General features: G+C 45.8%; 1 protein-coding gene across 1 annotated transcript in view; it reads right to left on the bottom strand.

The window, feature by feature from the left end:
• Positions 1 to 1,025: 1,025 nt before the first annotated feature.
• The window catches only part of LOC138368844 (uncharacterized), a 12,522-nt gene continuing 893 nt past the window's right edge, over positions 1,026 to 12,654 (bottom strand). Inside the window, exons 2-7 of the mRNA XM_069331551.1 lie at positions 12,412 to 12,654; positions 11,720 to 12,374; positions 10,823 to 11,387; positions 4,906 to 5,117; positions 3,045 to 3,392; positions 1,026 to 1,244 (exon numbers count right to left, since the gene is read on the bottom strand). The exon at positions 12,412 to 12,654 is cut by the window's right edge and continues 95 nt beyond it. Of these exons, the coding sequence (XP_069187652.1) occupies positions 1,026 to 1,244; positions 3,045 to 3,392; positions 4,906 to 5,117; positions 10,823 to 11,387; positions 11,720 to 12,374; positions 12,412 to 12,654 (2,242 nt within the window). The remainder of the gene's footprint in view (positions 1,245 to 3,044; positions 3,393 to 4,905; positions 5,118 to 10,822; positions 11,388 to 11,719; positions 12,375 to 12,411) is intronic.

Below are 12,654 nucleotides of genomic sequence, written 5' to 3'. Positions count from 1 at the left end.
AGAGAGAGAGAGAGAGAGAGAGAGAGAGAGAGAGAGAGAGAGAGAGAGAGAGAGAGAGAGAGAGAGAGGGGAGAGAGAGAGAGAGAGAGAGCGAGAGAGAGAGAGAGAGAGAGAGAGAGAGAGAGAGAGAGAGGGGGAGAGAGAGAGGGGGAGAGAGAGAGAGAGATTTAAATCTCTCAAAAATCTCTTTTAATCTCAAATAAATCTCAAATAAATCTCTTAAAATAAAAGTAAATGAGAGAGAGAGACTCGGGAGGGGGAGGTTGTGCGGCTACTTGGCCCTGTTTTTTTTTTTTGTTTTTTTTTTAAATTTTCGGTGTTTATCAGCTCGCTGTAATCTGAGCTATGCGTGTGACGTGTGTGAATACTCAGTGATCGCTGTGGATAGTGTTCTGACAGTGAAAACCGTGTAACCTTCGTGATTTTAGTAATTTTGTGGTGCGTGTTTACAGTGAGGACTAGATTGAGCCAGGCGCCGGCAGGCCGCCGCCCGCATCGCCCCCCCCCCTCCTCCCCCGCCGAGTCCCAACGGTCAGGTCAGCTGACTGGCCTCTCTCTCTCTGCCGGGTGTCGCACCTGACTGTGCTTGCCTAGAGTGACTTTTTTTCTGGGCGTAACTATGTCGAATCATATTAAGATCTTGAAACCTAGATCTGTGTCTGGATATCTTCCATAATATTTCTGTTGTGTTTGTGGGTATACTACAAGGAAGAAAGAGTTTGTTCAGTGCAAGGAGGATAAGTGTCCTAACATTTGTCACACACAGTGCAAGACAGACACTGACTTCTGCTGTACTCAAGTGCCAGATCTCAGGACCCAGTTGGGGATTGATGATCTTGTGGAGTGCGACACGGAACCTGACTTAATTTGCACCACAGCATGACCTGCCAAATTCCTTCCTAGCAGACACATCTACTCATCAACAGGCTGCTTTTTTTCAGTTTTACAAACTCTCCCAGAAGTTTCTCCAACATAGGGAGGCTCTAATTGACATTCTGGGGCTCATTGACTCCTTCAAGGCAGTGTTATCGCGGGGGAGGATACTGCTTGACAGTCTTTATGCGTGTGTCCAGCTGCTGGACACCATTGTTGACCAGAAGAGTGGCTGTGTTGATGGCTTCAGGGTGGTTACTGCAAGAATCAGGGACTCTTAAAGATTTTCTAAGGTTGTTGGTTGGTTCACATTCCAGAAGATAGTGAAGTAATGGCTTTTCTGTGACAGTTTGGCAGAAGATGCACTCTCTCTGTCGGGGTTCACCAATCTCCCAGTTGCATCTGTAACCTAGACATAGTCTATATAACCTGAAAGTGAAGGGACGACGACGTTTCGTCGTCGTCCATTCTCAATCGACTTAAGAATGGTCCAGTCCGGACCGAAACGTCGTCGTCCCTTCACTTTCTAGTGTGTGGTCTGGTCAACATACTTTAGCCACGTTATTGTGACTCATCGCCTGCATCTATATAACCTAACTGCTATTTCCCTGTGGATTCCTCTTGGGATATTTAACCTTCCTAATTTGGTTGCCTGAAGACACCATATTGCAAAGGGCGAACCTTCTGCTACTCTCTGGTGTAGGTAGGCTTTGTTGAGGTGTGAGAGTTTTTTAGTGATGATGTTTTTTTATGTTCTATAGACTGGGATGAATTGTTTTATGTATCACTGGATGACGAGTTGCCAATTTAGCAATTTCATCGGCTTTCTCATTTAATGGGATTCGAACATGGGATGGGATCCAGTTATGTTGAGTCCTTTGCCTTTAGCAACTGCTCCAAGATACGAAATGGTGGTAATTATTTCCCCACGTTATCTTTCCACTGTTTTTGTCCTAATATTTGAAGTGCACCTTTTGAGTCTGTGTGTATGATTGGTTTTTGATTGTTTTGTGCAATCACGTATGCAAATGCCTGTTATATGGCAAAAAACTCGGTTTGGGTTGATGATACTAGTCCTCCCAGTCTCCAATATGCCTGTACGCTGGCTGTGCAAAGAGCAGCGCCAGCAGTCTCATATTCTGAGCCAACCAATCCGTCTGTGAAGATGTGGGTGGCTTCTTCTGCTGCAATGCTATACATTTTATTTTCTATAATGCGCCTTAGGATTGTTGGATCATAGGCAGCCTCTTTCATTGGGAGACTTTCTATTACTATTTTGAAGGTAGGCTCTTCCCGTGGTACAGAAGAAGTGTATTTTGGGTGTGGTTGATCACCCTCTCTATCAAGAATCATGCATTTTAAATGTAATCTGTTTAGCACATTTCCTGCTCTGGCAGCCCAAGAGTTTCCATTGTTTTGGCCAAGTCCAAACCGTACTGGGATTGGATCAGAAGAAATAATTATCTTACTGATAATTACAGCAGTTCTTTGTGATATTCTTTCTTGAAGAGAGGCCAAACCCGTTTCCAGGCTTAGAGTTTCAATTCTGGTCCACACTGGGGCTCCAGTGCGGCTCTAATAGCATTACTTTGGACAACTTCAAGCTTTTTCCACTGTTGGTGTGATAGACTTGTGAGTGCAGGTGTGGCATAGTCGATCACTAATCTGACTGCCTGTACAGAGTATGTATAAAGGACTTGCAGATTGGCTCCTCCAGAGAGGGAGGTTGGCGACCTGAGGATTGCCGGCCGCATTACGCTCTCATAAGTAAGTGACCTCAGCATTAAAATTCATGTGTGTGTCCAGGATTATTCCAAGATACTGATAAGTGTCCACCCATTCAATTGGATGACCCTGTACTGTGAATTGGATGTTGGGCTTCGCTATTTTTATGGGCATGGCTTTTGTCTTTGTGGGGTTGAGTTTGATACCAATCTGTTTTGCCTCTTTACTGATGCAGTCTAAGCATTTGGGTGGAAGGCGCGCCGCATCCCTTCCTTTTATGATGATGACAAAGTCGTCCGCGTAGTTATCAGCCTGCAGTGATGTGGGAGTTTCAACCTCATTATTCTTTCCATTAAACAGTTCAAGAGAAGAGGGCTGAGAATGCCTCCTTGTAGTGTACCATTTTCATGTCTTTTGTACTCAGAGACTGTGCCATGAAGTTTTACTCTTGCTTCTCTGCTTGTGAGACAGTTTTTGGTCCAGGAGAGCAGGTTGCCTTTGACCTCTTTATCGATGAGGTAGCAAAGAATACCTAGGGCGCTAGCCAGTTCAAAAGCTTTCTCCAGGTCCAGGAATATCAGCATTTCTGGTCTGTCATTCAAGTGGGCTAACAGAGTTGTAATACATTCCACTGTGCCAACCCCTCTTCTATAGGCATACATATCATGGTGCAGTTTAGGCATTTTCCACTCAAGTCTGTAGAGTGCCATTCTGTTAGCCATCTTGGCTGCACAGCTTTGGAGAGAGATGGGCCTGGGATTAGCTGGATCTTTGGGTGTTGGGATTAGCTGGATCTTTGGGTGTTGGGATCAGCACTATGTCTACTTTATACCAAGCTGTAGATCTAGTTTGAAAAGTCCAGGCTAAATTAATTAACCTTAGGTATGCAGCGTCTCCCTCTGGGCCGAGATTTCTAATAATTTTCTAGTTTATTTTGTCGTCTCCGGGGATGTATCCTTGGAGTTTTTCTTAGCCCGATTGAGTTTGTCCAGTGTGAAAGAGGCATTAGTGTCAGAGACTTCTGCACATGATTTAAGGATTATGTGCCACCTTTCTTCCTCTAATCCTGTCTGCACTGCTAATACATCTGGTGGAAGCTGATTGCTGGCTGCTCTTTCTGCAAACCTGGTTTCCAGTGCTTCGACTTCCTGTTAAGGATCCTTGGGGTGAGGAGCTTTAGGTGTTTTATTTCCTTTGGCACGGTGGATTTTCTCCCACATCTCTCCAAGAGAGGTGTGTTCATTCAGATGTGAACACTATTTCAGCCACTTTTGTTCTTTTATTAGCCTGGTCTCTTGATGCATATGTTCCTTGATCTCACAAAGTAAGGTTCTGTTGCGGTCACTTGGCTGCTTTTTGTATAGCTTTCTTGTTCTGTTAAGTCTATGGTTGAGTTCTTTGACACGTTCGAACTAGTACCAACGATCTTTGTGGTGTCTGGTTTCAGTGGGATTGAGCGGTTGGCTGCACTTTGAATCTCTTTGACAAAATCTTGTTCGGCTTGATTAATGTCTTCGGGAACAACATAGTTTCTTTGCCACTCTGAAATGAGGTTTTGAAATTGGTCCCAGTTTGCTAGAGCAAAGTTCCAGGCTTCAGATGGAGGCAGAGGTGGGGTGGGTAGATCTAACTTAAGATCAATTTGGACCCCATAGTGGTCGCTTGTGAGTGTGGACTCAACTGACCACGTTGCTGCATCTCTTAGGGAGGCTGAAACGAAGGTAAGGTCTAAGCTACCACCTTGGATGTGGGTGGGTTCATTCTTGTTTAGGATTCGGATTTCTGGAAGCTGGTGTAGTTGATGTACAATGTGAGTGCCGGCCTCATTTGTTGTGTTCGAGCCCAGTGTCAATCGATGATGGGCATTAAAATCACCACAAATGATGTGTTTGATGCAGTCAAACTGAGAACAACAAAACAAACAAACTCAAATAACACTGAGAGATCCATTTCAGCATGTGGGGACCTGTACACATTAAACACTTCAAGCTTGTCGTGTCTTAGCTCACTGTATACTCCCATTACCTCTGTCCCTGCTCCACAATCGGGCGGGGTGGTTATGGATTTTGAGATCAGGTCTCATTTTACATAGATTGCACATCCCCTGGATTGCCCATTGATCCATGGAAGGAAGAAGCCTCGATAGCCTGAGATTTTAGGTTCTAATCCGGCTCGAAGCAAGCTCTCCTGCAGTATCAGGATGTCTATGCCTTTGGTTGCTGCTATGCATTGCAAGTGTTACAATTTTGTGCACATTCCATTGTAGGATCTTTAGATCTCTAGGTTTTTGGAATTTACTGATATTACCGTGGTATCCATGGAGTCTGATGAACACGCCATGGAAGTTGCAATTGATGTTGAAGATATTGGTGGACCTGAAATTGACTCATCAAGGTTCCTTTCAGACAAACAGGACTCTATCTGTTTTTTAGGGGAGTGTTTCCTTTCCTGTGTTCTTGAAGGTGAGGATATTGTTTTTTCGAATTTCTTGAGCTTGTGCTCAATTGTCTTCCTAGTCTCTGTGGTTTGCATAATACCGTGTATCGACAGCAGACTTTCGACCAATTCCATGACCAAAATTTTGAGCACAACTGGACGCAAATTGGAGAGCGTCCAATTGTGTGGGAGCACTATTTAATGCTGTGCAGGTTTGGGCACCTGGTTACTTTTTGACCCTTCTCAGTAGACACTTTGACACTGGAATTGTTACTCTTACCCTTATTGCCCCCAGTGTGCTTACTGGATGCAATGGGCAGGCGACTGCTATGAAAAATTTGCTTGTGGCCTCCAGCTATCCCTTTGTCCTGGACGGAGGCCTTCACACCCTTCCCCATGACCGATGGTGAAGGGCCGTGTGCCCCCCTCTACCTGAATTTGTTTTGGTAGACTCCATGAAGCTTTAGTAGGCAGGGGAGCTGGTATAAGTTTTGGTGGGGGCTTTGGCTCCGTTGTAGGCGTGTAGGCGTGGTGTGGTTCGTTTGAAGCCTTTTGAGCCTTTCAGGGCATATCAAGTTCCAGGCGTGATGTGCCTTGGAGCAATTTGAGCACTTTGCTTGGACAGGGTGGTTTGCCTTGTGTTAATCAAGACATATTTTTGTGTCGTGGGGCTGGCTGCAGACTTCACACCTCACTGGGCGTTGGCAGCCATCTTTGTGATGTCCAAATCTCTGACATCTGAAGCATCTTAGGGGCTCTGGGGTGTAAGGCCTGTGTTGGAACACGCCCCAGATTACAAGGTCAAGTTTCTCCGGGATCCATCCTCTTACTGTGAGAAGGACTTGTCGGGTTTCTAGCTTCGTGGTTTTTACCAGGCATCTCTCTGCTGACACCACATAGTTCAGCTTTTCGAGATGATCTAGGGCCATATGTATGGGATAGTGGAGGATAATGGTTTTTTTTTACTTTATCCTCTGGCTTGAGTTCCTCACATTTTTTGTAATTTTTCAGAATTGTTACGGCTGACTCGTCTTTGGGCCCTCAGAATATATTCTCCTCTGAGGTTTGGCTTTACTCTGATCTGGAGCTGGGGGTACTCTTTTTCAAAGTCCACCACAGTAGGAAGTAGGAAGACTTACCTTCAGTATGCTGGACCTTGAAGACTGGCAGGGTAGAATTAGTCTGAGGAGCTGGAGTGCTTGTCGGTAGAGCTGGAGAAGCTGGAGAGCTTGTCGGTAGATGGATCGTCATGGAGTGGTTTTTCCTGTTTGCTTTAGTCGCAGGATGCCAATCGCCATCACTTTCGGCAATTGTACTGAATAGAGATTTTTTTTACGACTCTGAGCAGCAACGCTGGTTCTATCACCATTCATTTCGTATTCCATTCTCTTAGTCAAATGCTCACTGTGGAGTGATGTCTGTCTAGTGAAGGTGATGCTCTGTGCTACAGGAGAAAAAGTCAACATCCTGATGTGTGTCCGGCAACCCTGACTCCGCCAGACTTACATCACCACACCATCGCGAATTCACTACACATCCCCGACATCACTACGCTACACCGACATCACTACACCAAATCGCCATCACTACACCTCCCCGAAATCACTACATTACACTGCAACCCGTTCTCGCACTTTCTTACAGTCAATATTGACTTATTAAATACGTGCATATGTGACATACTAAACATACTAGTTTACCTTGAAAAGCTTCATAGAAAACACCGACCTTACGTAACCTTCTTAGTTTGTTAAGATAAGCATCTTACTGCTTCGTAATTACAATTATTACTTAACCTATACCTGTAATAGGTATAGGTTAAGTATATTAAGATAAGTATGTTAAGATAAGCATCTTATTGCTTCGTAATTACAATTATTACTTAACCTATACCTATAATAGGTTAAGTAATAATTGTAATTACGAAGCAATAAGATGCTTATCTTAACATACTAAGAAGGTTAGGTAAGGTCGGTGTTTTCTATGAAGCTTTTCAAGGTAAACTAGTATGTTAAGTATGTCACATATGCACGTATTTAGTAAGTCAATATTGACTATACGAAAGTGCGAGAACGGGTTGTACACTGACATCACTTCACTACACCAACATCTCTTTCCCCCTCCCGACCTCACTACACCACACTGACATCACTACAAGACACTGACATCACTACACCACACTGATATCATTACACCACACTGACATCAATACACCATACTGACATCACTACACCACACTGACATCACTACAAGACACTAACATCACTACACTTCACTGACGTCACTACAAGACACTGACATTACTATACACCACACTGACATCACTACAAGACACTTACATCACTACAACACACTGTCTTCACTACAAGACACTGACATTACTGCACCACATTGACATAACATTGTGAACAACAATAGTTTGCTTTGCATCTAAAACCGGTCAATTTCTACACGAGGCTGGACGATGTCTGCCTCACAGACGAACAAACTGAAAACACTTGCAAAACATTCGGCTCGTCTTTATCACTACAATATATCACTTAAAGCAATATATATATAATTATGTGTTATATATCTGTCACCATACCTCTATGCTTCTCATTTATTGTGTAAATATTAAGAGCACACACACACACGCGCGCGCGTTATAGGAGCCCTAAAACTAATAATTAACCATAATTAGCTTATCATGACGGTGTAGATTATTGGATGACCTTCAATTCGGGTGAGGTGAGGCCAAGAGACTTGAGGTATGTCGGCGGCGTGTGTTGGCCTGGTGGTCTGGTGAGTCTTAGAGACTTATTGAATGTTTTGGTGACTGTCAAGCAGTGAGTGACCTATATCCTCGCCTCACTGCAGGAACAAGTTTGTCAACCTTCACAAATGTCACCAAATTCTTTAAATATCACCAATCTGATGACCTGCTCTCTCACTGTAAATCTATCACCGTATCATCTCTCAATCACCATATTAACTCCAAACTCATCACTATCTCCTTATATTTTCTTACAGCTATTTCCGCTCTCATTACTTTCTCAGTGACCCAGCGCAAGACTGTCACAAAGCTCATCACATATCTATCAAATCCTGATCAGTAGCACTAACCCCATCGTAACCCCCATTGTTAACAAGAGACCCTGATCAGTAGCACTAACCCCATCGTAACCCCCATTGTTAACAAGAGACCCCCTGATCAGTAGCACTAACCCCATCGTAACCCCCATTGTTAACAAGAGACCCCCTGATCAGTAGCACTAACCCCATCGTAACCCCCATTGTTAACAAGAGACCCCCTGATCAGTAGCACTAACACCATCGTAACCCCCATTGTTAACAAGAGACCCCCTGATCAGTAGCACTAACCCCATCGTAACCCCCATTGTTAACAAGAGACCCCCTGATCAGTAGCACTAACCCCATCGTAACCCCCATTGTTAACAAGAGACCCTGATCAGTAGCACTAACCCCATCGTAACCCCCATTGTTAACAAGAGACCCCCCTGATCAGTAGCACTAACCCCATCGTAACCCCCATTGTTAACAAGAGACCCTGATCAGTAGCACTAACACCATCGTATTCCCCATTGTTAACAAGAGACCCTGATCAGTAGCACTAACCCCATCGTAACCCCCATTGTTAACAAGAGACCCTGATCAGTAGCACTAACCCCATCGTAACCCCGATTGTTAACAAGAGACCCCCCTGATCAGTAGCACTAACCCCATCATAATCCCCATTGTTAACAAGAGACCTCCTGATCATAGCACTAACCCCATCGTAACCCTCATTGTTAACAAGAGACCCTCCGATCAGTAGCATTAACCCCATCGTAACCCCAATTGTTAACAAGAGACCCCCTGATCAGTAGCACTAACCCCATCGTAACCCCTATTGTTAACAAGAGACCCCCTGATCAGTAGCACTAACCCCATCGTAACCCCTATTGTTAACAAGAGACCCCCTGATCAGTAGCACTAACCCCATCGTAACCCGATTGTTAACAAGAGACCCCCTGATCAGTAGCATTAACACCATCGTAACCCCCATTGTTAACAAGAGACCCCCTGATCAGTAGCACTAACCCCATCGTAACCCCCATTGTTAACAAGAGACCCCCTGATCAGTAGCACTAACCCCATCGTAACCCCCATTGTTAACAAGAGACCCTGATCAGTAGCACTAACCCCATCGTAACCCCCATTGTTAACAAGAGACCCCCTGATCAGTAGCACTAACCCCATCGTAACCCACATTGTTAACAAGAGACCCTGATCAGTAGCACTAACACCATCGTAACCCCCATTGTTAACAAGAGACCCTGATCAGTAGCACTAACCCCATCGTAACCCCCATTGTTAACAAAAGACCCTGATCAGTAGCACTAACCCCATCGTAACCCCGATTGTTAACAAGAGACCCCCTGATCAGTAGCACTAACCCCACCGTAATCCCCATTGTTAACAAGAGACCTCCTGATCAATAGCACTAACCCCATCGTAACCCTCATTGTTAACAAGAGACCCTCTGATCAGTAGCACTAACCCCATCGTAACCCCCATTGTTAACAAGAGACCTCCTGATCAATAGCACTAACCCCATCGTAACCCTCATTGTTAACAAGAGACCCTCTGATCAGTAGCACTAACCCCATCGTAACCCCCATTGTTAACAAGAGACCCCCTGATCAGTAGCATTAACCCCATCGTAACCCCCATTGTTAACAAGAGACCCCCTGATCAGTAGCATTAACCCCATCGTAACCCCCATTGTTAACAAGAGACCCCCTGATCAGTAGCACTAACCCCATCGTAACCCCCATTGTTAACAAGAGACCCCCTGATCAGTAGCACTAACCCCATCGTAACCCCTATTGTTAACAAGAGACCCCCTGATCAGTAGCACTAACCCCATCGTAACCCGGATTGTTAACAAGAGACCCCCTGATCAGTAGCACTAACCCCATCGTAATCCCCATTGTTAACAAGAGACCTCCTGATCAGTAGCACTAACCCCATCGTAACCCTCATTGTTAACAAGAGACCCCCTGATCAGTAGCACTAACACCATCGTAACCCCCATTGTTAACAAGAGACCCCTGATCAGTAGCACTAACCCCATCGTAACCCCCATTGTTAACAAGAGACCCCCTGATCAGTAGCACTAACCCCATCGTAACCCCGATTGTTAACAAGAGACCTCCTGATCAGTAGCACTAACTCCATCGTAACCCTCATTGTTAACAAGAGACCTTGATCAGTAGCACTAACACCATCGTAACCCCCATTGTTAACAAGAGACCTTGATCAGTAGCACTAACACCATCGTAACCCCGCATTGTTAACAAGAGACCTTGATCAGTAGCACTAACACCATCCTAACCCCGCATTGTTAACAAGAGACCTTGATCAGTAGCACTAACACCATCGTAACCCCCATTGTTAACAAGAGACCTTGATCAGTAGCACTAACCCCATCGTAACCCTCATTGTTAACAAGAGACCATGATCAGTAGCACTAACACCATCGTAACCCCGCATTGTTAACAAGAGACCTTGATCAGTAGCACTAACACCATCGTAACCCCCATTGTTAACAAGAGAGCTGTACACAGAGGAAGGGAAGGGAACTATCAGAAAAAAGCGCCCAGTAAGTACGCCTCTCCTTGTCCTCGTAACATTATATCATTAATGGGTTGCCTCTATTAGGGAACCATAAATAGAAAGAACCTTCTACCGAATTTAAATAAACTAATGTTTAAACTATCAATCCTTTGTGTGTTAACTGTACTTGATGTTCGGTTGACGGTTCTAGATGATGGGTTGACGGCCCTAGATGATGGGTTGACGGCCCTTGATGATGGGTTGACGGCCCTTGATGATGGATTGACGGTCCTAGATGATGGGTTGACGGGCCTAGATGAAAGGTTGACAGTCCTAGATGATGGGTTGACGGTCCTAGATAATGGGTTGATGGGCCTAGATGATAGGTGTACGGGCCTAGATGATAGGTGTACGGGCCTAGATGATGGGTTGCTAGGCCTAGATGATGGGATGACGGGCCTAGATGATGGGTGCACGGTCCTAGATGATGGGTTGACGGGCCTAGATGATGGGTTGACGGGTCTAGATGATGGGTGTACGGTCCTAGATGATGGGTGTACCGTCCTAGATGATGGGTGTACGGTCCTAGATGATGGGTTGATGGGCCTAGATGATGGGTTGACGGGCGTAGATGATGGGTGTACGGTCCTAGATGATGGGCGTACGGTCCTAGATGATGTGTTGACGGGCCTAGATGATGGGTGTACGGTCCTAGATGATGGGTTGATGGGCCTAAATGATGGATGACGGTCCTAGATGATGGGTGTACGGTCGTAAATGATGGATTGACGGGCCTGGGAGCCGGTCGGCCGAGCGGGCAGCACGCTGGACTTGTAATCCTGTGGTCCTGGGTTCGATCCCAGGCGCGGCGAGAAACAATGGGCAGAGTTTCTTTCACAATATGCCCCTGTTACCTAGTAGTAAAATAGGTACCTGGGTGTTAGTCAGCTGTCACGGGCTGCTTCCTGGGGGGTGGAGGCCTGATCGAGGACCGGGCCGCGGGGACACTAAAAAAAAGCCCCGAAATTACCTCAAGATAACCTCAAGAGACTATATACGCAATTGGCCTAGATGATGGGTGTACGGTCCAAGATGATGGGTTGACGGGCCTAGATGATGGGTTGACGGGCCTAGATGATGGGTTGACGGGCCTAGATGATGGGTTGACGGGCCTAGATGATGGGTTGACGGGCCAAGATGATGGGTTGACGGGCCTAGATGATGGGATGACGGGAATAGATGATTGGTGTACGGTCCTAGATGATGGGTTGACGGGCCTAGATGATTGGTGTACGGGCCTAGATGATGGGTTGACGGGTCTAGATGATGGGCGTACGGTCCTAGATGATGGGTTGACGGGCCTAGATGATTGGTGTACGGGCCTAGATGATGGGTTGACGGGTCTAGATGATGGGCGTACGGTCCTAGATGATGGGTTGATGGGCCTAGATGATTGGTGTACGGGCCTAGATGATGGGTTGACGGGTCTAGATGATGGGTATACGGGCCTATATGATGGGTTGATGGTCCTAGATGATGGGTTTATTGGCCTAGATGATGGGTTGACGGGCCTAGATGATGGGATGACGGACCTAGATGATGGGTGTACGGTCCTAGATGATGGGTTGACGGGCCTAGATGATGGGTTGACGGGCCTAGATGATGGGTTGACGGGCCTAGATGATGGGTTGACGGGCCTAGATGATGGGTTGACGGTCCTAGATGATGGGTTGACGGGCCTAGATGATGGATGACGGGAATAGATGATTGGTGTACGGTCTAGATGATTGGTTGACGATCCTAGATGATACGTGTACGGTCCTAGATGATGGGTTGACGGGCCTAGATGATGGGATGACGGGAATAGATGATGGGTGTACGGTCCTAGATGATGGGTTGACGATCCTAGATGATGGGTGTATGGTCCTAGATGATGGGTTGATGGGCCTAGATGATGGGTGTACGGTCCTAGATGATGGGTTGACGGGCCTAGATGATGGGTTGACGGGCCTAGATGAT

Source organism: Procambarus clarkii, chromosome 26 (assembly GCF_040958095.1).
Source record: "Procambarus clarkii isolate CNS0578487 chromosome 26, FALCON_Pclarkii_2.0, whole genome shotgun sequence".
Taxonomy (NCBI): domain Eukaryota; kingdom Metazoa; phylum Arthropoda; class Malacostraca; order Decapoda; family Cambaridae; genus Procambarus; species Procambarus clarkii.
The sequence above is the reverse complement of the archived record's forward strand: the minus strand, read 5'-3'. Positions and strand labels throughout refer to the sequence as shown.